Source organism: Chiloscyllium plagiosum, chromosome 4, assembly GCF_004010195.1.
Source record: "Chiloscyllium plagiosum isolate BGI_BamShark_2017 chromosome 4, ASM401019v2, whole genome shotgun sequence".
Lineage (NCBI taxonomy): Eukaryota > Metazoa > Chordata > Chondrichthyes > Orectolobiformes > Hemiscylliidae > Chiloscyllium > Chiloscyllium plagiosum.
The window spans coordinates 103,404,687-103,429,281 of NC_057713.1; the positions used below are offsets into that span (position 1 = coordinate 103,404,687).

General features: G+C 41.3%; 1 protein-coding gene across 1 annotated transcript in view; it reads right to left on the minus strand.

Annotated features, from left to right (window-relative positions):
* Positions 1–24,595, minus strand: part of LOC122549508 (regulator of G-protein signaling 22-like) — a 119,433-nt gene that overhangs the window by 9,509 nt on the left and 85,329 nt on the right. The window contains exons 18-21 of the mRNA XM_043689367.1: positions 10,388–10,441; positions 9,497–9,658; positions 9,081–9,260; positions 4,507–4,662 (exon numbers count right to left, since the gene is read on the minus strand). Coding sequence (XP_043545302.1) covers positions 4,507–4,662; positions 9,081–9,260; positions 9,497–9,658; positions 10,388–10,441 — 552 coding nt within the window. The remainder of the gene's footprint in view (positions 1–4,506; positions 4,663–9,080; positions 9,261–9,496; positions 9,659–10,387; positions 10,442–24,595) is intronic.

Genomic DNA, 24,595 nt, shown 5'->3' on the forward strand with positions numbered 1-24,595 from the left:
GGATTGGAGCAGAGGGATTGGAGGGCTGTGCGTTGTGAGGGTGAGAGGTTGGAGTGGGGGAGGGGGGTAGACAGGTTGAGGCGGTTAATGTCCCAGCGACAGTTGGAAATGAAGAGGTCGAAGATGGGTAATAGGCCAGCACGGGGTGTCCAGGTGGATGGAGTGTATTGGAGGTGGGCGAAGGGGTCCTCGGAAGGTGGGCGGGAGTCCTGATTGTGAAAGTAAGCTCGGAGGCGGAGGCGGCGGAAGAAGTGTCCGACGTCATGGCGTGTATTAAATTCATTGATGCGTGGGCGGAGGGAGATGAAGGTATTTTCCTGTTTTCAGCGTACTTGAATATAAGGGTTATATTTGTTACTTTCCATTCCAAAACACCTTTCCTGAATCGGTGGAATTTAGTAAAATTAACAGCAACACATCTACTACCTCATTAGTAACTTGTTTTAGGACACAGGATGATGTCCAACTGAACCTAAAGATTTGTCTGCTGCAATTCCATCAGTTTACTTAACACCATTTCCCTCATAATTGTATTTTCACTAAGTTCCTCTTTACCTTTCACTTCCTGATTTACAGCTACTACTAGAATTGTTTTGTATCTGCAAGTGAAGACAGAAGTAAATATTTGTTCATTTCCCATCAACCATATTAGCTCCCCAGTCTTACTCTCTAGAGGACCAACACTTTTGATTTTTTAAAAATACCGATGCAAATATTAGTATTTATTTTTACATCCTAGCAATCTTCTGCTTATACTCTAATTCCTTTCACCTGATTAACACTCAAGTCATTTTCTGTCCATTTTTATATTCTGACCAATCATCTGCCCTGTCACTCAGCATTAACAATTTAAGTTTGATGCTTCCCCTAACATCTTTAGTTAACCACAGACAGTGGGTACTCTCTTTAGAATGTTTCTTCATAGTAGGAATATATTTTTTCAGGATTCAGAAATATTCCCTTAAATGTCTGTCACAGTGTCACCTTGATTTATTCCCTACCTAGTATGTGAGTTTACTTTAACTAGCTGAACTTTCAAGCACACAGGTTTCCCTACTTAGGTTTAAAAGTAGATCTTAGATCCAATCTTCTCTCTTTCAACTGGATATAAAATTCAATTTATATTGTGGTCATTGCTACATTGAGGTGCCTTAATTCTGAGGTCATTAATTAATCTTGTCGCATTTTACCTAATACCAGTTCTAAAGGAACTTGTTCTCTGGGCAGTTCTAATAAGTGCTGTTCTAATAAACTATCTCAAAAGCTATATATGAATTCCTCATTTAAAGCTATGACTGCCAATCTGACTTTTTGAGTTTATATGAAGATTAAAGACACACATGATTACTGCTATCCCTTTATCACAAGCCTTATTATTTCTTTTTGTATACTTTATTCCATACTATGATCACTTTAGGGGTCCTGTAGGTCATTCACTAGTGACTTCTTTCCCCTACTAATCCTCATCTCCACTCAAACTATTCTACATCTTGATCTCCCGAACAAAATTCAAAAGGAATGCATCCTGAAAGATATTCTCAGGATTCTGAAATATGAGACAGTAAACATTGCAATGGTTCTGATTATAATTTCCCAGTCCTTGTCAGGTGCAGGAGTGCTGCCAAAGGACAGGATAACTGCAAATTACACCTTTGTTCAAAAAAGGGAGTTTACTATTGATGCTGAACAATAATCTAGCAGAAAATTAACAACCACTTTGTCAAGTATAGACTAGTAAAGGGGACCCTGCTTATCTTGTTTTTCAGGGCAAACCATGTTCACAAAATTTGATTGAATTTTTCATAAGTTCACAGGATGGGATGAAGGGCTTCTTTTAGTACTGTATAAATACTATGACACTAGGATGCATGTGGGCAGTGCACTGAAAGGACAAACGAATAGCCCTTGTGCCAGTTCCAGCATTCTGTGAGACCATGAGTATGTGTGGCCTAATTTCATGTACCACCATTAAATTATATTCCTCCATAACTTTGGACAACAAACACCAATAAGGTCACAATTAAACTTTGAAATTAAACTCGCTTCATTCCCATTTGCAGAGGAGAGTTCTAATCTTTCCCCATCCTTTGTATTGAGTAGTGTTTCTTAATTCCTCCTGTAAAAGGTCTGGCTCTTATTTTTAAATTATACCCTCAGCTCCAAGCAAAGGAAATAATGGTTATCTACCTTTTTTATCTGTGCCCCGTAATTTTTTGAAAATCTCAATCAAAACACTCGTTAACCTTTAAATATCCAGGCATACAATCTGATATGTCATCTAGTAACTTAACTCTTTAAAAATGCAGTGAGATTAGCAGTGACCTAGGAACACAAGAGAGGATAACAGGATTCAAGGATGGCATTGAGTAGCTGCATAGCACTCTGACAGGAAAGGGTAAACAGCCAGTATTTCTACATAGTATAATGGTGTCAACAACAGAGGTAGAGAAAAAAAATCAAAGGCAGATATGTGGCAAAATGGAAGGAGGTAAGTGGAAGAACCAATCTCCACATTACTTTCTATGCCACAATTTCGTAAATACACAACAATAAAGCAGATGAATGCAGGGCTGCAAAGATGATGTGGGTGAGAGATGGTCAGTTTTCTTGAACACTGGAACCAGGTCTGAGGGAGTTCAGACTGGTATAGGTCAGATAAATTGTACTTCAATAGTGTTAGAAACAACATATATGCTGGGTAGTTTGCTTGTGATATTGTGGAGAATATGAGCTGACTCGGCAGAGGTGACATTTCATCAGACAAGAAAAATAAACAGGTGCACAAAGGATTGGGAGAGACTATAGTAAACAACAGTAATGTATTAGGTGAAGTCAGAGGAAGAGAGGATGCAAAATGGTTTAAATTTGGCTTACATGTATGACATGTATGTCAATAAATAGAGCATGGTATATAAGATTGCCAAGCTCCAGACACTGAAAGTCACAGAAATATATTGTTATAATGACAAGAGAGCTGGATAAAAAATGGCAGGGCTTGGAAACAAACAAGGGAATAAAGTGCGAAGGGTGTCTGTATTGACTGGGGAAAATGTTACAGTGCTGGAGACATAGGATATCCTAAAAGGATAAATGACATTTATTTGATTAGAGCTAATTAACAATTGAGGATACAGTACATCACTGACCATATGTTTCTAACTGGTAAGAAATATATAGAGAAACACATTTTCAACAAAATTACAGAGATATGTAAAACAATGGAGTAGTAATAGTATAGGACTTCAATAATCTTAGTATGAACTGGGGCAGTAATCATGTAAAGGTCAGAGAGAGATTTTCTGAAGCACAGAATTCATTTTGAGAAGAAGAACAAAAATGAATGTTAAATGTTACAATCCTAAAGATAATGCAGTAACCACCACAACTAGGAAAATATGGGCTCAAATCATTTAAGGTGGCAGGGAATATTGTTTAAAAAGGCACATGTCATCCATTCTAAAAACTGAGTCTAGGATGTAAAGGTAATGAAGTTATGTGAGCAGTTGTAAGTCAAATAGTTCGGCCTCAACTCTAATATTGTGCTCAAGAAATCAACAAGGAACTGATGACACTGGAGAGTGTGCAAAAACATTAAAGGATTGGTTAAGGTACTTCAGTTATATGAGCAGGTAAGTTCGGAAGCTATAGTAATTGAAGAGAAAGCTGCGAAAGACGTGATTAAATGTTCAAAATCATGAATTTGGACAAAAATAGATTGACAGTCTGTTTTCGATGACAGAATGGTTAAGAAACAGAGTTAAAGGCAAAAGAACGTATGGTGGCATGACAAAAGACATTTTTATACAGAATATGGTTATAATCTGCAGTCACAAACTGAATATACTGCAGGCTAAGTCAACTATGACTTTCAAAAGGAAGTTATATAATATAAAGAAAAAAGATGTATGCTGTTAGTGAAAGGGATTAGCTGAGTTGCTCTTGGAAAGAACTGGCATGTGCAGTAGGTGCCAAATGCCCTGCTTCAGCGCTAATAATTCTATGAGCCAACTCCCTAGCTACAAAGTGATTGGTGAAAGAAACAAGAGATGTATGGGAAAGCATTTTTGTGGAATTTATGTCCAGATTTTGAATATACAGACTGATGATGATGATGGAAATAGTTTTAATGGTAACTTTTGAAAAGAGATTTGGAAACATGCTTGAAATCTTCTTTTGTAAAAACTGGGCAATACACCTAATTGACGGCATTTTCAGAGAGTTCAGACTGAATGTAGGAGTAAATTACTCCAGGTGCTGGATTCTGTAACAAATGCTGGAGATCACTGTGGGTCAAGATAGCACCCATGGAGAGAGCAAGCTAACGTTTTGAGTCTAGATGAATCCAGATGAAGAGTCATCGAGATTCGAAACATTAGCTTGTTCTGTCTCCATGGATGCTATCTGACCCGCCGTGATCTCCAGCATTAGTTACTTAAAAACTGAATGGTCACCTTCTGTGGTCAATTTTATTTTACCATTCAAACTTGTATAATTCTGACATATCACCTCGAATGAGCTCTCAGCTGTTATGGTCTTTTCAATACTTCTATATTTCCTCATTAATTTTCTTTCCAAGGTTGGCAAGACGCTTTCATCTGCAACACTATGTCGGAAGTTCAAGAAGTCCGGCCATATTTTGAAGAGAAGGTCAAATACTGTCAGCTGTGAAGGGAAATCCTGTTACTTTTGAAACAAGACAGTACAGTAATGTTATTGATAGTTATTGACTCATACACCTGTACCACATGCTAGGTTCTAAATTAACTGTTTGAAAATATATGCATGCAGCTATTCCAATTAATATTAAATTGTATCATTAGGACATAAGAACATAAGAAATCAGAATAACAATAGGTTAATGTCTCCTTGAGCTTTTCAATTGAATTGCTTGAATTTTTATATCAAATCTAATTTGGCACCTTGCTCCCAAAACAGTTATTCCCTTAATATTCAAAAATCTATTAATCTCAGCCTGAATATACTTAATGACTTGGCAGAAAGAGTCTGCTTGAATAAAGATCTCCAAAGATCCATAACGCGTTGAGTAAATAAATTTCACTTCAATCATTCCTAAATGAGATTAGCACATAGTTCTGAACTGACTAGCCCTATTTCTATTCTATCAAGCTTTTGAACTTTTTTTACATTTCAGTCTGATCATCTCTCATACTTAAATTTCAGCAAATACATTACACAATTTCTCCTATTTTTTCTATCCCTAAGGCATGTTTATCCATCCTTAGGTAATCAACCTCCAATTGCACACAATACTCCAGGTGTGGTCTCACTATAGAGATACACAATTGAAGCAAGATAACCTTACTCTACCCACCACCAGCTCCTCTACTCCAGCAATAAAGGCATACCATTAGCCATTCTAATTGTTTGCTACACCTCGATGACTTATATACAAGGAACCAAAGTCCATCTGAATCCCATCATTTGCTTCCATCTCAATGTTAATCTTTTCCATTTATCCTACCAAAGTGGACAATTTCACACTCTCCATTAATATATCCACCTTGCCCAGTCTATCTTAATCAGTGTACATTCTTTGCCAGCCATTATATATCCTGCTCACAGCTTACTTTCCATCTAGCTTTCTAAACTCAGAAAATGTTGAGAAATCATACTTCATTGATTGAGTACTGATTCATCAGCCAGGGTCGACGGTACATGGTAGTCAGTTGGAGGTTGCCTTGCCCATGTTTGACTTGATGTCATGAGACTTAATGGGATCCTGAGTCAATGTTGAGGACTCACAGGGCAATTCCCTCCTGACTGTATACCACTGCCACCTCTGCTGGATCTGTCCTGTCTGTGGGACAGGACATATCCAGGGCGGTGTTTGGGGCATAGTCACAGAAACACGTCTTATCAACAATCATAGGCTGTTGCTTGACTAGTCTATGAAACGGCTCTCACAGATGTTAGTAAATAGGACTTTGTAGGATGATAGGGCTGTTTTTGCTGCTGTTTCTGGTGCCTAGGTCGATGCCAGATAGTCTGTCTGATTTGAGTTCTTTGTTTATACTTCATAGCAATTGATTTTCAAAGGGCAGTTGAGTGTCATCCACGTGGAGTCACATGTAGGGCAAACCAGGTGAGGATGGCTGATTTCCTTCATTGAAGGATTTAGTGAACCAGAGAATTGATAGTGGGTTCATAATTGTCATTACTTTTGAATTCCAGTTCCTTTTTATTGAATTCAAATGCCACCATCTGCAATGTTAAAAGTCACACAACACCAGGTTATAAGTCCAAAAGTTTATTTGGAAGGAATAGCTTTCAGACCGCTGCTCCTTTGTCAGGTAGCTGTGAAGCAGCATCATAAGACACAGAATTTAGAGCAAAAGATTGGACTATAACCTGGTGTTGTGTGATTTTAACTTTGTCCACCCAGTCTAACACTGGCACCTCCACATCATGGCTACCAGCTGCAGTGGCAGGATTCAAACCCATGTCCCCAGAACATCAGGTGAATTTCTGAATTACTAATTTAGTGGTATTACCACTAAACCATTGCTTTCCCTTTGTTGGGTCAAGAGGATATTCAGAGGAAGGATTATTTGGGTTATGTCATGGGGTTTGTCAGGTGGAGGATTGTCAAGCACAGCATTGGGTCATAAGAGTAGTCAGGTAGAGGTTAATTGGTGGGTCTTGGGGGTGGTCAGGTGGGGTATTAGATATGTCAGGGGTGAGTTGTTTGGACGGAAGTCTGATCAATTCACAGGGATAGTCAGTCAGTGGTTGTGACAATCACCAGCAATGCTTGCTCAGATATCCTGAATGATCACTGAATAAAACCAGTGGGGAAAATCACTAGTCTCGAAGTCAGAGTCGGGGTTCAATGACAGAGTTTATTGTACAAGGAAATACCGGAGCTCCGGGGAAAGAAAGACACCAACAGCACAGTGATCACCTGTGAGTCTTCTCTCAACCCGGAGCACATGTCAAGATACTTTTATACATTTTGTGATATAATAGGTCAGTGATGAGGTTATTGTCTCTGTAACATGGTTTGTTTATTGTAAATATTGGAGAACTGTTAATAGTTTCAGTGCAGTCATTGTCAATTCCAGCTCAGGCTTTGTTAATTTCGGTATGGTCATAGTCAGTTTCAGCGCAGACATTATCAGTTTCTACAGTGATGGGCAAATTGCTGTTCCCGAAAGGGACGATTACTGCAGCCCTGGCTATTATGACTTTGTATTGAGTCTGTCTCAAACAGTTAGCATTTCTATCAATGGTGTTAGCTGGACCCAGACACTTCGGTGGGCAGTATACGCTGTTCATGTGTATTCTCTCCCCCACCCACCTTAAACTAATCAACTAGGTTGTGAGTGCATTGTGCTCACATTTTGGTGGCCCCAAGCAGTGTCTGTATTTGCTCTTCTGGCTCTCTCCATATTGTGGTCCAATGGCCATCTTGTGTGTCAAGATGTGTGCCCGTCTGCCCAGTGTCACCCTGCTCTGTGCCATCTTCCACTTCCCCAGGTATTAGTACATGCAATACTTCCTGGTAAGTGTGCAGGTAAAAGTCAAGTATCTAGCTCAAGTCTCTAACGCAGAGTTCATTGTCAGAGGCTTTCACAAAGGATCCCTACAAGCAGTGGAAATCAGGTTATTAGAAGTTTAAGTTTGTGGGCAATTTCAGTGCATCGGCATTTAACAGGTCTTCTGTGGGTTCTCAACAAACACAATCCAGTATCTGGTAATATGGACACTGGATGATATGTGTTTATTCAAAGTTTGTGAGAAGATTTGTAGCTCGGGTGCTCGTTGCTGTGGTTCTGTTCGCCGAGCTGGAAGTTTTTGTTGCAAACGTTTTGTCCCCTGTCTAGGTGACATCCTCAGTGCTTGGGAGCCTCCTGTGAAGCGCTTCTGTGGTGTTTCCTCCGGTATTTAGAGTGGCCTGTCCCTGCCACTTCCGGTTGTCAGTTTCAGCTGTCCGCTGTAGTGGCCGGTATATTGGGTTCAGGTTTATGTGTTTGTTGATGGAGTTTGTGGATGAGTGCCAAGCTTCTAGGAATTCCCTGGCTGTTCTTTGTTTCGCTTGCCCTATAATGGTAGTGTTGTCCCAGTCAAATTCATGTTGCTTGTCATCTGCGTGTGTAGCTACTAGGGATAGCTGGTCGTGTCGTTTCGTGGCTAGTTGATGTTCGTGGATGCGGATCGTTAGCTGTCTTCCTGTTTGTCCTATATAGTGTTTTGTGCAGTCCTTGCATGGGAATTTGTACACTACATTAGTTTTGCTCATGCTGGGTATCGGGTCCTTCGTTCTGGTGAGTTGTTGTCTGAGAGTGGCTGTTGGTTTGTGTGCTGTTATAAGTCCTAGTGGTCGCAGTAGTCAGGCTGTCATTTCAGAGATGTTCTTGATGTATGGTAGTGTGGCTAGTCCTTTGGGTTGCGGCATGTCCTCGTTCTGTTGTCTTTCCCTTAGGCATCTGTTGATGAAATTGTGAGGACATCCGTTTTTGGCGAATACCTTGTATAGGTGTTCCTCTTCCTCTTTTTGCAGTTCTGGTGTACTGCAGTGTGTTGTGGCCCTTTTGAATAGTGTCTTGATGCAACTTCGTTTGTGTGTATTGGGGTGGTTGCTTTCATAGTTCAGGACTTGGTCTGTGTGTGTGGCTTTCCTTTGTACCTTAGTGGTGATATGTGTTTATGATTGAATAATTAAATTCTCTATAACTATTTTAATTCATGCACTTCTCTGAAATATTTATATAAATTTGTTCCTCTACATTTTTTCTACCAGCTGCTGGTCTATAGAATACTCCAAGCAATATAAAGCTGCCATTAGTGCATCTTAACTTTAGCAAGGTAAGCTATGTTCTTGACTCCTCTGGATCATTCTTTCTCTTTCCAACACAGTGGGACACTCTTCAATGCCATCCACTCCTTTCTTTACTTCCCTATCTTTCCTGAACACTCTTGTGTCCAGTACTGCCTTCCTTTAAGCCAGGTGACTTTTCTTGCCACAACTTCATATTTCCATATAATTACCTGCAGCTCAACAATCTTATTTACCACTAAGCCATTTTATGAAGCTCTGTCACATACTTTTCTTTACACACCTGTGCTTCTCTGAAGATATATGGTCTCTGGTCTTGATTGTAATTTATGATTCTTCGTGCGCATTCTGGCGAAATATCAATCTGTATAGGTGGAGGGATGCTGGAATTGATGAAACAATTAATGATGGATGAGATCTTGTTTTGAATAGTCTCCTCACTAGCTTGAGAATGGAACATCTCCTGACGGAAAAAAACACAGAAATCTTTGGTGTGTGATTTAGACTACATAAACCATATTCAGTCAGATTAAGTAAAAGTACATTCATGCATTTGTAAGTACACATTCTCAGACACTTACAGGCTATTTTCCATTGACATTGTATTATTTTATGCAGTTAAAGCTTCTCACTCATTTGGAAGTAGCTCTTTGTATTTTCAATCACTTTTCAAAAGATCAGATTCTATATTTTATTTACCTTGTATTTTTGAACCTCAAGCCAGAAGATGACATTATTCTGCATTAGTTCACCTTTCAGTGATACAAACTGTTGAAACTGAAAAGCTGTTATTGGATTTAACAAGGTTTTACGGAATGCAATAATTTCTTTTGATGAGGCAAGCCATTTATTCCATTGGATCTGTTGGGAACATAATTTTTCAGAATAATTTATATTAGCTGCATTTTCACAAAGAATTAGAAGCCAAGTGATGGCTCAAAAACTTTGGGCTGCTGGTGTTTCCAGGCTTCCTTGCCAAGGCTGACTAAAGCTTTGGAAACATTAGTCAAACAGTTCTTTTGTCAAAAGAAAAGCTGATATTGCAGGCAACAGATGCAAAGTTTCAACCTCTGAATTTCATCATCAGTAAAAACTTTGTGGTCGACAACAAACTGTGACTACACAACAATATGGAAATTTTAGAACTTGATTCCCATCTCAATCTATCAACATAGGTTACATATTTAATATGGCCAGTTACAGATACAGATTATCCAATGCATGATTTATCCATGTCCATTGAAATCCATGCAAACAACATCCAAGCTCTTCATGCTGCTCCATTCATGATAGTGGTATGCAGCCCAAGGCTAAATGCACTACTGCATGTTTGGCTTTGGTACAAGGCTAGCACCAAGTAAAACTAGCATACACTTCTGAAAGTGTTTATGCCCTGTTTAAAGGACATTGATATTCTGGCACCATAGACTCATTCAACTGGCTGGAAGTACCTATGATTAATGGCACGAGAGGCCAATGAGAAAAATCCCAAGTTTTTGGGTGTTGTAGTGGAGGTCTAAGTATTGGAAAATGAAAGAAGGAGCAAGATTCTGTTTACTTAGTGAGCCAGGATGCCTCCAGATGGCTTACCTTCTTCTTACTCTTTTGTAACATCTGGTCCTCGACTACATCGTGCATTTGTACCTGGAGGTTAGACACAAATAAATTAAAATTTAGGATCAAATTATAAACAGATACTCTACAACAATCAATTATATTCTTTCAGCCCATCCAATACACTCCACTTTACATGTTTTTCCACAGATTACAAATGTACAAAACAGATTGGGATACACACTTCCACTATTTTGGATAAAGAACAGTTGATTGGTATGAATTAGAAAGCTTCTTCACATTTTTTTTGCCATCATTCATAAGAACATAAGAACTAGGAGCAGGGGTTGGCCATCTGGCCCTTCGAACCTGCTCCGCCATTCAATAAGATCATGGCCGATTGTTTCATGGCCTCAGCTCCACTTACCCACACTCTCACTATAACCAATAATTCCTTTACTGTTCAATAAACTATCTAGCTTAGCTTTAAAAACATTTACTAAGAAAGCCTCAATTACTTCACTGGGCAGGGAATTCCATAGATTCACAACCCTCTGGGAGAAGAAGTCAATTCAGTTCTCAATCTGCTCCCCGTAAGTTTAAGGCTATGCCCTCTTGTCCTAGTTTCTCCTGCCAATGGAAACATCCTCTCTACTTCTATCTTAATTATTCCCTTCATAATTTTATATTTTCCTTATATGTTTCTATAAGATCCCCCCCCCCCATTCTTCTAAATTCCAATGCATATTATCCCAGTCTACTCAGTCTCTCCTCATAAGCCAATTCCCCCGACTCCGCAATCAACCTAGCGAACCTCTGCAACACCCCCTCTAGTGCCAGTACAGCCTTCTCAAGTAATGAGACCAAAACTGCACACAATACTCCAGGAGTGGCCTCGCCAGCACCCAACACAGCAACATAACCTCCCTGTTTTTAAACTCAATCCCTTTAACAATGAAGGACAAAATTCCATTTGCCTTCTTAATTACCTGTTATAACTGCAGACCAACCTTCTGTAGTTCATGCACGAGGACATCCAGGTCCCTCTGTATAGAGCGTGCTGCAATTTCTTACGATTCAAGTAATGGTCCTTTTTACTGTTATTCCTAACGAAATGGATGACTTCACATTTATTATCATTGCACTCCATTTGACAGACCTTTGTCCACTCATTTAAACTATCTATGTCCCTTTGCAAAGTTTCATAGTCCACTGCACACTTTGCTCTACCATTCATCTTCGTGTCATCTGCAAACTTTGACACACTACACATGGTCCCCAACTCCAAATCATCTTTGTAAGTTGTGAATAATTGCGGTCCCAACACTGATCCCTGAGGCACACCATGAGTCAACCAGAATAGCATTCATTATCCCCCCTCTTTGCTTCCTGTTGGTTACCCAACCCTGTACCCATGCTAATACATTGCCCATAATGCATTGCATGTTTAACTTTTGCAGCAGCCTTCTGTGCGGTACTTTGTCAAAGGCCTTTTGGAAATCTAGATACACAACATCTCTTGGGTCCCTGTTGTCCACCACATTCGTAATATCTTCATAGAATTCCAAAAGATAAGTGAAGCATGACCTGCCTTTCATGAACTCATGATGCGTCTGCCCAATGGGACAATTTCTATCAAGAAGCCTTACTATTTCTTCCTTGATAACAGACTCAAGCATTTTCCCCACGATAGAAGTTAAGCTAACCGGTCTCTAATTCCCCATCTTTTGTCTACCTCCCTTTTTCATCAGTGGCGTCATATTTGCTGTTTTCCGATCTGCTGTAACTGCCCCAGAGTCCAGTGAATTTTGGAAAAGTGTACCACAAGTGCATTTGCTATTTCTCCTACCATCTCTTCCAGCATTCCATCAGTGCCAGGGGACTTGTCTACCCAATCATGGATTGTAGGTGACAATAGCAAGGCCGATATTTGTTCTCTAATCAACTTGCCTTTGAGGATAGACTGGGGAGCAATCTTCTGAACCACTGCAGTCCATGTGGTGAGAGAGTATATCCATAGTCCTGTTCAGAAGGGAGTTCCAGGATTTTAAAGCATACAAGGATATATTTCAAAGATAGGATGAGTGAGTCCAATGGGACCTGCAGGTGGTTGTGGCTATCAAACTGAAAAGGACTTAGATTGTAAGTGCCAGCAATGTTTATGAGGCAAACAATAAGTTAGCCAAAGGAGAGAGTACCTCTTTGGAATCAATTGATGAATCCATAAATATTGTAACTTGGAATTCAATACAGCTTGGTGGACAAATAGCCACATAAGATTGAAACCTGATATTAGAGGCTGAGGTGACTGTTTAAAACTATTGACTCACCTGTTTAAGACAGAGATGAGAAAGGTTTACCCTGCAGGTTACATTCCCTCTAATGTTTCCTGCTGTTATGCAGACCTCAGCGTTAGTGCTTGGCAGCGACTTCTGGAAGTCAATGCATCCACATGTCCTAGTGTTTAGAACTTGCCTCCTCAAAAGGCAGTGGAAGCAGAGAAAGGTTATCATGGGTAGGCGGGAATGTGAATCAATCTTGTCAGCATGATCTTATTAATTAATAGAGCTGGTTTGTGGGGCTAGTTGGCCTACTCTTGATGTTAATTCATATGTTCATGTGCTTGTGAGGTGGCCGTTGCAGGATTGACAGGGATGGTTTTGTCTTTGTCATTTTCAGTTTCAAGGTTGATGCCAGATAGTCTGTCAGAATTTATGACTTCTTAGTCTTCATGGCAGTTACATGTAACAGAGCGGCCTGCTGGGCCATTTCATAAGGTATTTCAGAGTCCATCACAATCCTGTTGGTTTATTATCAAATGTTAGCAGACAAGTAAGATTGCCTCCCCTAATCTGAACTGGATTGGCTATATAAATACTGTAGTATTACAAGGGCAGGTCAGAGGCTGGGAATTCTATGGTGATTTCCTGAAGCCTGTCCACAATGAAGGGATATGTTTACTATTTAGTTTTAGTTATTATGATCAAGTAACCAAAGCATTTTTATCAATTTACGTAATATAATGTAATTGTGTAATTGTAACCAATGTCAGACGTACATGTATCATATGATTGACTCCACAGGTGGAATGCTCTCCTTGGATTTGGAGTGAGTAATGGTGATTAAGTTGGGAAAGTACAGGATGAATGAAAAATCTGCTTCTTGACATTGAGAAACGTTTTCACAATTTTCTTCTCAATGGTGACTTCAAAACTTTGGCTTTGAGTGGTGACCCCCTGATTTCCATGCATTTCCATCTCCTTTAAAGACACAATTAATCCTATTTATATGTTACTCCTAATCTCTCTTCTCCTTCACCATGAAACTAGGGTCCTCACTGTGTAAATACAGGATAGCAAACTTTGTGACTTGTCTTGCATATGCGAGCAATAAGAATGACAAGCAGCCTGCATCAGTAGGGGGGACTGATCACTCTTATCAGTCACATGGGAGTGTGCATGCCACTGTGTAGCGTCATGCTACATTAAAGCTAGAGCTACAGAATGTGATAGCAGCTGAAGTGGCAAACCCTGTGCATTTGCCTCAAGCAAATGGCTGTGAATAAAAGCCTAAAGGGGAGCAGACCTTAGTGGGTGAAGGGAAATTACAGTCATTTCGGGGATATCACCACAATCAGTCAAGTGGCTCATCCTATTCCAGTCCAGGGGGTTTGGCCACGGTCAGTCAGGTGCTTGCTCTGACCACAATTTGCTATTTGTGTTCTTATAGTCTGAGAATTAGGCCAAGCGCAAGCATTCTAGGGATTATAGGTCAGTCAGTTGAGGTGCTGTTGGGACATCAATCTGGGGATTTGCAATGTTGTCAGTTGGCACTGTCTTGCCAGATGGTTCGGGGGGGTGTAGGTCATGGTGTCCTATGGAAAGTGTACTATTGGGGATAGGCTGTATTTCACTGGGCAGCTGAAGGAATATGGCAGTGAGAGTGGGCAAATAGGGATAATAGGGTATGACTTCATTGTGATTACGAGAGGACTGAGAGTTCCAGAAGGGGATGGGAAAGAGATTTCAAACAGGTCACAAGTCACTCTGGACTCTACCTGAGAATGGTGTAGGGCAACAAAAGCATAAAAATGTCCAAAATCATATGCTCTGGGGATAAAGTGGGGACATAAATAGTTATGTTAAGGGAAACTGAGCAAAGAGGGGGAGGCTATACAGTCATAGAAGCCACAGAGACAGTAAAGCATAAAGGGAATGAGAAGCATATGTGGGTGTGAGTAAAGTCACACATCAATGGTGCAGTCTGCATGTTACTCACACTGAAACAAAGTTCAAATCTTGGCAAATTGGATCGAAAGAGAATGATGCAATAACTTTTATAAAATGAAATGGCTGATATGGTATGCAAAGTCGGCAGAGTAAGATGCTTTTTTTTCCTTTGGTTTGCATAGACTCTTGGATTTCAACACCATTTTGTGGGTAGTTACAGTAAACATACCTCCAATTATTCAGTAATGTCACCCATATGGCTTCAAGTTGGACTTCATCAGCAAATCATTCATTAAGCTACAGCTAAATTACTATGCAGAATAAGATACTCAAACCAAGACAGTGCATCTCTGCAGAAATATTATGGGTTTGGGAAAAAAGGCAAAAAAGGAACAACACACCTGTGGGTGAAGAATATGAATTCAGAGAATAGAATAGGTTGACCTCTCAAAGAAGATCTTCAGACCAGATTTCAGATTCAGACAATTTGGAACCCGATATTTGAAACGTGCTCAGGTTTCACAAATAGTTTCCTCAAAGATCCTTTAGTGGGTTTTACTTTATCTCTTATTGACTGAGAGATATAGGGAGCCTTGCTTTCTCTGCAAGCTGCTCCAACTATTTATATTCAGGTTTATGAAAACACAAAGCAACCTCAGACAACGGTTGTTGCAAGGATTTATCCTTGGATTTATCAAATCTGTTTGTCCAGCAATAAAAAGGTGTATAATCTACTTTGTATCTCCTTTTGAAACTTTATTGGACTCTTTTTCTCAGTATTATTTGTTTTTCCAGTAAACTTCAGATAATCCACAATTCTCCTCACCTTTTGATGTTTGTTTCAGTCACATGACAAAGGTTCTTTAATGCAGAAATGTCTGAATTATCAAGAGTTCATAAATATGTAATGCATTCTTAACACATTAAAATGGCTTTGTCTTTCTGACATCTCTGATATAAAAATCTGTGAACAGATACTATATTGAGATCACCTCCAATATTGTCATTGTGTCCTACTTTGGTGATAATTATAAAGGTTCACAATCTGTTATCCAAAGAGATTCCCATGAGCTGCTGTGATGCATTCATCCAACGTTAGTCAAATCTTGTAATATTCACAACTTGAGGCAGAGTTGTGCATGGTAACACCATTGAAGAGACTAAATCCAGGAAAAGCACAACAGCAGCCACATGAATACTAGAGTTGTAAATACATAGAAAACAGACGAGATCCTGAAGACACAATTCACATTTCCAGACTGATCTGGGGATAACCTTCAACATGCACCTGCCAGGGTATCCAGAATGATTATTGTTTGCTGTGCCTTACATAATGTTGAGTCCAACGCTTCATCTTCACCATGGACATCCTGTCCCTGTACACATTGATCAGCCATGATGAAGGTCTGCAAGCCCTCAGTTTCTTCCTCTCACGCCATCCCAACCAGTACCCTTCCACCGACACCCTCATCTACCTGGCTGAACTGGTCCTCACCCTCAACAACTCCTTCCAATCCTCCCACTTCCTCCAAACCAAAAAGGTAGCCATGGGCACCCAAATGGAACCCAGCTGTACCTGCCTGTTTGTCGGATATGTGGAACCATCCATCTTTCCAAGTGACACCGGCACCACCCCCCACCTGTTCGTCCGCTACATCGATGAGTTTTTTGGTGCTGCTTCGTATTCCCATGAGGAGGTTGAATAGTTCACCAACTTCACCAACACCTTCCGCCCCAACCTCAAATTCACCTGGACCATCTTGGAAACCTTCCTCCCCTTCCTGGACCTCTCCGTCACCATCTCTGGCGACCGACTAACCACAGACAGATACTATAAGCCCACCAACTCCCACAGCCACCTAGACTACACCTCCTCTCACCCTACCTCCTGTAAAAACGCCTTCCCTAATTCCCAAATCCTCCGCCTCTGCTGCATCTATTCCCAGGATGACCAATTCCACCTCAGAAAGTTCCAGATGGCCTCCTTCTTCCACGATTGTAACTTCCCTTCCCACATGGTTGATGATGCCCTCCACCGCATCTCCTCCACTTCACGCACCACCGCCCTTGAACCCCATCCCTCCCAATGCAAAAAGGACAGAACCCCTCTGGTTCTCACCTTCCACCCCACCAACCTCCGCATACAACACATCATCCTCTGCCACTTCCGCCATCTCCAAACAGACCCCACCACCAGAGATATATTTCCCTCCCCACCCCTATCAGTGTTCCGAAAAGACCATTCGGTCTGTGACTCCCTCGTCATGTTCACACCCCCCCCTCCAGCCCACATCCCAATCCTGGCACCTTTCCCTGCCACTGCAGGAAGTGCAAACCCTGTGCACACGCCACTCCCCTCACCTCCTTCCAAGACCCCAAGAAATCCTTCCCTATCCGTCAGAAATCTACCTGTATCTCTACCAATATCATCTACTGCATCCATTACATCTGGTGTGGTCTCCTCTACAATGGGGAGACAGGAGGCCTTTTTGCTGATCATTTCAGAGAACATCTCTGTGACACCTGCACCCACCAACCTCACTGTTCCGTAGCTGAACACTTCAACACCCCCTCCCACTCTGTCAAGGACATGCAGGTTTTGGGCCTCCTCCACTGCCAAACTGTCACCACCAAATGCCTGGAGGAGGAACGCCTCATATTCCGCCTTGGGATCTTGGGATTAATGTCGATTTCAACAGCTTCCTCATTTCCTCTCCCCCCACATTATCCCAGTCTGAAGCCTCCAACACGATACCGCCTTCCGGACCTGTCCATCATTCACCTCTCTGACCTATCACCTTCTCCCTCACCTTCATCCATCTATCATTTTCTCAGCTACCTTCCCCCAAACCTCACCCCCTCCCACTTATCTTTCAGCCCCGACCCATAAGTTTCATTCCAGATGAAGGGCTTATGCCCAGAATGTCGATTCTCCTGCTCCTCGGATGCTACCTGACCAGCTGTGCTTTTCCAGCACTGCACTTTCGACCATAATGTTGAGTCATAGCAGGGATGGAACTCAGGAGAAGGAAGGTGATATCTTGCCTGCTGCTATGAATGAGCATGGTGTGGTGATGGCACCAGTAATAATGCACATAACTGCCAAGAATAATTGGCACATCCTGCTTTAAGTAATAGTGTTGGAGAGTCACTTTATGATCTCCATAGAGACTGATAATTTTAATGAAAAATTGTCTTTCCAATTAACAGTTAGAAAACTGACATGTCAAGACGTCACTGAAAAAGCTCTTCTGGATTGTGTTCTAGAACCAAGTATCCTTTGGTGCTTCATCAGTCATGTTCCCTCCATCATAAGGTCATTGGTCAGAATGTTTACTGGTGATTGCATAACATTCAGCAACATGTGTCACTCCTTAGTTACTGAAGCACTCCAAGTCCCTAGACACCAAGACCTTGAATACATTCAAGTTTGGGCTGAAAATACCAATTAAGTAAAATTCACACCACACAATGACCATCTCCAACAAGAGACAATCCAACTATCATCCCTGACATTCATGGCAATTACCACTGCTGAATCATTTACTATTAGCATCCTGGGAGTTATCGTTGACCAGAAACTGAACTGGACTTACCAAATGTAGCCACAAAAGCAGGTCAGAGGCTATGAATTCTGCAGCATGTGACTCAGCTGCTGATTCCCCAAAGCCTGTACACTATCTCCATGGCACAAGGAAGGAGTGAGATGGAATAATTTTCTTTTGTGTGGATGAATGCAGTTCCAACAACATTCAAGAAGCTTGACACCATCTTGGACAAAGTAGTTCACTTCATTAGCACCCCACCCCCACCTTCAAAGTTCAGTTCCTTCAAGACCAATACACATTGGCAGCAACATTTACCATCTACAAGATGCAGCAACTCATTAGGCATCCTCCATCGGCAGCTTCCAACTTTACCATCTGTAAGGTCAGCATCAGAGCACTCACCACCCAGCAAGATCTCCTCAAAGCCACCTACCATCCTGACTTGGAAGTATATTGCCATTCCTTCACTGGCATTCGGTCAAACTGTTGGACTCCCTTCCTAACAGCAGTGACAACGCTCTGACATTCCCACGATTGCAGCAGTTAAGGTGGCAGCTAACCATGGCCATTACCAGGGGAATTAAGAATGGGAAATAAATGCTGACCTGATGTTTTCTTTTAACATGTAACCTCACTTTCAGATATATATGCTATCTATACCTTGAGCTCATCTTATTTCTCTACTCAATTTAGATTTTTATAGTCTGCTATAATTAGTTTCTTCATTCTTATTCACAAAATGCACCACTTCTCATATTATTTGTCCTTTGGGCATATAATTTTTCATTTTAAATTTAGTGACATTTAGGTTCAATATTTTACAAAGATCTCAAATCCAAAACCAAAGTGCTGGAAATATGAAATCAAACAGAAAATGCTATACAAATTCTCAAGGTGAGCAGTGAAGACAGAAACAAAGTGAACAGTGTGCATTTCATCAGACTCCTGATTTGTGCATTGGAAATGGTGTGCAATAGGCACTCTGAATTATAATCGTGAATAGACACATCTACAATAGGTAGACCGATGAGAAGAAGCTCAAGTGGTGAAGGATAGTGGCAATCAGCAGCAAGTGTCCTTGCCCATGTTCAATGCCATGAGATTTCCTGGCTGTATTCTTCTGTCACCTCCGCTGGGTCCATTCTACCAATGGAACAGGACATACCTAGGGATGGTGATGGTTCAGTCCGCTACTGCCTGCTTTGATTCGTGGGCTGGACTGACTGAGGTTCATCAAAGCTACTTGGAAGGTGCATTTTGGCCCATGGCCACTATTGATGGGAGGGTTAGAAGGTGGCGGATGTGTGGGGCACCAGTTCTCACAGATTACCCTCCAGTTCACTCACCATCCTGGTTTGGGGGTCTGGGTTAGACTCATGGAACTCCCTCACAGGTGGCGCTATTGGTGTGCCCACACCAAATAGATTCCAGTGAGGAGACAGCTTGGAAGACCTTCTTGGGAGGAAACAAGGAGTGAACGATAGGTGCTGACACAGCCTGCGTCATCCACATCCTGTAGATAAATAAAAACTAAATCGCACTGCTTCAGCTTGGAAGACTCCTGGCCTGGAAGTCTGCCAAATGAAAACTGTAAACTTTTTGTCTGATCTGGGTCAAAGCTAGGAATGCTGACCCAAATGTGAACATTTGGGCTTCTCTAATCAATAAAACTGACAGTTGCAATTGTCTTTAGCTTCACTGACCAGAAACAGCTTTACACGAGAAACTCAGTCAGTGACTGATCTTTTTCTTTTTCTAAATTGGCCAGTCAGGAAACTGTTCTCAGCAACTGTCAGTATTTCTTTAGAAATCTGTCAACTTTAAACTGAAAAGCTTCTGAGAGGAGAAAGTCAGTGGACTGTGGTGACTGGAAACAGTGAAAGAGGGAAAAACTGAGATGCTTGACCAATCAAAGGTGCTGTCTCAGCAGCTGCATCTTCTCCAATCACAACTTGCCAGTATAACCTGGGCTCAGAGAGGAGTTCAGCAATGACTACTCAGCTGAGGAGAAGCAGAGGGGAAGAAAACCTATTGGATAGGTTGCAAGTTCCTTTAAGAAATTGTGATCCTTGAAAAATCACCAGTGTAGCAAGAAGGCTTTTGAATAGCAACACTCCAAGTGCTCCAGTTTCCTCTCACAGTCCAAAGAGGTGCAGGTTAAGTGAATTGGCCATGCTAAATAGCCCATAGTGTAGGCATTGGTGAACATTCCCACTTCTGAACTTATGGTGGAGAGAAAGTCACTGAAGCAGCTGAAGATGATTGGGCCTAGGACACTACCCTGAGGAACTCCTGCAGAGATGTCCTGGATCTGAAATGACTGACCTCCTACAACTGCAACCATCTTCCTATGTGCCAGGTGTGATTCCAACCAGCAGAGAGTTTGCCTCTTGAAACCATAGATTCCAGTTTTGCTAAGGCTCCTCGATGCCTCTCTCAGTCAATACGGCCTTGTCACTCTCACCGCACCTCTGGAATTCAGCTCTTTTCTTCATGTTTAAACCAAAGTCAGAATGACATCAGGAGCTGAGTGGTCCTGACAGAACCCAAACTAGGTGTCAGTGAGCAGATGCTGCTGAGCTCCATCTCTCACTTGCTGCTTATGCTATTTGGCATACAAGCAGTCCTGTTTGGTAGCTCCACTGGGTTGACACATCTTTTTTAGGTATGTTCGGTGCTGCTTCTGGCATGCCCTCCTACACTGTCCATTGAATGAAGGTTGATCCTCTGGCTTGATGGTAATGGTTGACTGGGGATATGCTGAGTCATGAAGTGTTTCATTGTGTTGGAGTATACTTCTGCTGATGTTGGTGGCCCTCAGTGTCTCATGGATGCTCAGTCTTGAGTTGCTATATCTCTTCGAAGTCTGCCTCATTTAGCACAGTGACAGTGACACACAACATGATCAAGGTTATTCTCAATGTGAAGGAGGGACTTTGTCTCCACAAGGACTGTGTAGTGGTCAGTCTTACTAATAATGTCATGGACAGATGCATCTGCAGCTGGCAGAGTGGTAAGGATGAGGTCAAGTATGTTTTTCCCTCTTATTGGTTCGCTCACCATCTTCCACAGACCCAGCCTAACAGCTATGTCCTATGTCCCACTAACTCAGTTATTAGTGCTACTATCAAGGTACTCTTGGCAGTAGACATTGAAATCCCCCACCCAGAGGACATCTTATACCCTTGTCAACTCGATGCTTCCTCCAAAAGTTGTTCACCATGGAGGAGTACTGATATATGAGTCAAGGAAGAATGCTATGTGGTAATCAGCAGGCGTTTTCCTTGCTCGTGTTTAATCTGAAACCATGCAATGTCATGGCGTTAATATTAAAGACTTAAAGGTCAACTCCCTCTCGACTGTATGCCATAGTGCCGCCATCTTTGCTGGGTCTGTTGTAACATTGGGATCGGACATATCCAGGGATGGTGATGGTAGTGTCTGGGACATTGTCTGTAAGGTATGATTTTATGATAATGACTATGTCAGGCGGTTTCTTGACTCGTCTGTGAGAATGCTCCCCCAATCTTGGCACTGGCCCCAGATGTTAATAAGAAGGATTATGCAGAGTTGGTAGAGCTATTTCTGCTATTGTCTTTTCCAGTGCTTAGGTTGAAGCCAAGTGGACTGTCCAGTTTCATTTCTTTGTTGAGTCTTTATAGTGATTGGTATAAATGAGTGGCTTGCTAAGCTATTTCAGAGGTAATTTCAGAGTCAACCACTTTATTTTGGCTCGAGAGTCACATATATGTTAGACCAGGTGAAGATGGCAGATTTGCTTCCCTAAAGGATATGAATAAACCAGAAAGAATTTTGCAATGATCAACAGTATCTTCATGGTCACCATTGTGCCACCATTATATCCAGATTTAATTAACTTCACATTTCACCAGCTGTCATGGTGAGATTTGAACCATTGTCCTCAGATTATTAGCCTGGGAGTTTGGATTATTTGTTCTGTGATATTATCATTACACCACTTCTTCTCTCTGATCTGATTATGACATTCAAAGTTACCCATAATGTTTGCACTTGCATATAGAAATGTTTCTGACTCCAGACCACCTCCTCCTAAAGTTCTCATGTCCTTGGACCTGATGTCATTAATACAGGCTGAAGAACTTCACCTGCCTTGTGGAAAGTTTCATGAAACTCAATGAAACACAAAATTGAGGTCAGCAGCAATGCGGACGATTCCATGCCAGTTTTCATATATACCAGATCATTAGCTGCCTCCTTTCCCCTACAAGCCAAAATGACAGCCAAAATGGATAAGTTAACAATTTTGGAATTCTGATCCCCCACTTTCTCTCCCTGCCCATCTGATGCAGGTCTGCCCATGAGAGATCAGCAAATTTTAGCCCAATGTTTCAGGTTCCATGAAATCGAAAAGTTATCAATGTAATATGTTATCATCTCAGCTGTTATTACAGGACAAATCAGATCCTGGATAGAAATCTGGCTTGATGGATTATGTTTTGGTTTGGACAGAAGTATCCAGTGTTGCAAATTTTGTTTTGACAATAAAACAGAAGTTTGTTAAGCAACAATGAAGATAATCTATTTGCTTCAAACCCAAATTCAAAGAGTTTGAAACATCACAGCAAAACATACATTCCCATTAATCCCAAAACACTCCTTCACTAGATTAAAAAAGAATCCTTTGTACCCAATATTAGCCCTTGCACTATACACACATCAAAATTCCTTTCGTGACTTCTTGATAGGTTTAAGGTAGTTGTGACTTTAACTTCTCAACCAAAAACACTAATAGCTTCTTTATGCAGCTCTGATATGCCTGAGCTTAAATGTACTCAGCTTCAAGTAATCCCTTCAGTGTTTTATCCCAACAACATTTGGTCTGGGATATCATTAACTGCTGACTCGAAGGTAAGCTAATTTTATCATATTGTCCCCTTCTCAGGAGGATTGCTCAAGACATGTTTCTCCATGCAAGGATTTCATAAAACTGCCCTACTCAAGATAAAACTGAAACAAAACTCTCTTTTAGAGTCATAGAGAAGTACAGCACAGAAACAAATTCTTCGATCCAACTTGTCCATGCCGACCAGATATCCCAACATAATCTAGTCCCACATGCCAACAATTGGCCCATATCCCTCCAAACCCTTCCTATTCATATACCCATCCAGATGTCTTTTAAATGTTTTAATTGTACCAGCCTCCACCACTTCCTCATTCCATATACACACCACTCTCTGCGTGAAAAAAGTAGCCCTTAGATCCCTTTTATATCTTTCTCCTCTCACCCTAAAACTATGCCCTCTAGTTCTGGACTCCACACCCCAGGGAAAAGATTTTGTTGATTTATCCTATCCATGCCCCTCATGATAATATAAACCACTACAAGATCATCCCTCAGCCTCCGACACTCCAGGGAAAACAGCCCCAGCCTATTCAACCTTCTCGCTATAGCTCAAATTCTCCAACACTGGCAACATGATTGTAAATCTTTTGTGAACCTTTTCAAATTTCACAACATCCTTCTGATAGGAAGGAGACCAGAATTGCATGCAATATTCCAAAACTGGTCTAACCAACGTCCGGTACAGCCGCAACATGACCTCCTAACTCCTGTACTCAATGCTCAAACTAATAAAACGCATTTTTCACTATCCTTTCTACCTGTGACTCTACTTTCAAGGAACTATGGACCTGCATTCCAAGGTCTCTTTGTTCAGCAACATTCCCTAGGACCTTACCATTAGATGTATAAGTCCTGTTAAGATTTGCTTTCCCAAAATGCAGCATCTTCCGTTTATCTAAATTAAACTCCATCTGCGACTCCTCAGCCCATTGGCCCATCTGATCAAGATCATGCTGTAATCTGAGGTAACCTTCTTTGCTGTCCACTACACTTCCAATTTTGGTGTCATCTGCAAAATTACTAACTGTGCCTCCTATGTTCATATCCAAATCATTTATATAAATAATGAAAAGTAGTGGACCCAGGACCGATCCTTGTGGCACTCCACTGGTCACAGGCCTCCAGTCTGAAAAACAACCCTCCACCACCACCTCTGTCTTCCACTTTGAGCCAGTTCTGTATCCAAATGGCTAGTTCTCTCTTTATTTCATGGGATCTATCCTTGCTAACCAGTCTCCCATGGGGAATCTTGACGAACGCCTTACTGAAGTCCATATAGATCACATCTACCGCTCTGTCCTCGTCAATGCTTTTTGTTACTTTTTCAAAAAACTCAATCAAGTTTGTGAGACATGATTTCCCACGCACAAAGCCATGTTGACTATCCCTAATCGATCCTTGCCTTTCCAAATATGTGTAAATCCTGTCCCTCAGGATTCCCTCCAACAACTTGCCCACCACTGACGTCAGGCTCACTGGTCTATAGTTCCCTGACTTGTCCTTCCCACTTTTCTTAAACAATGGCACCACGTTAGCCAACCTCCAATCTTCTGGCACCTCACCTGTGACTGTCGATGAT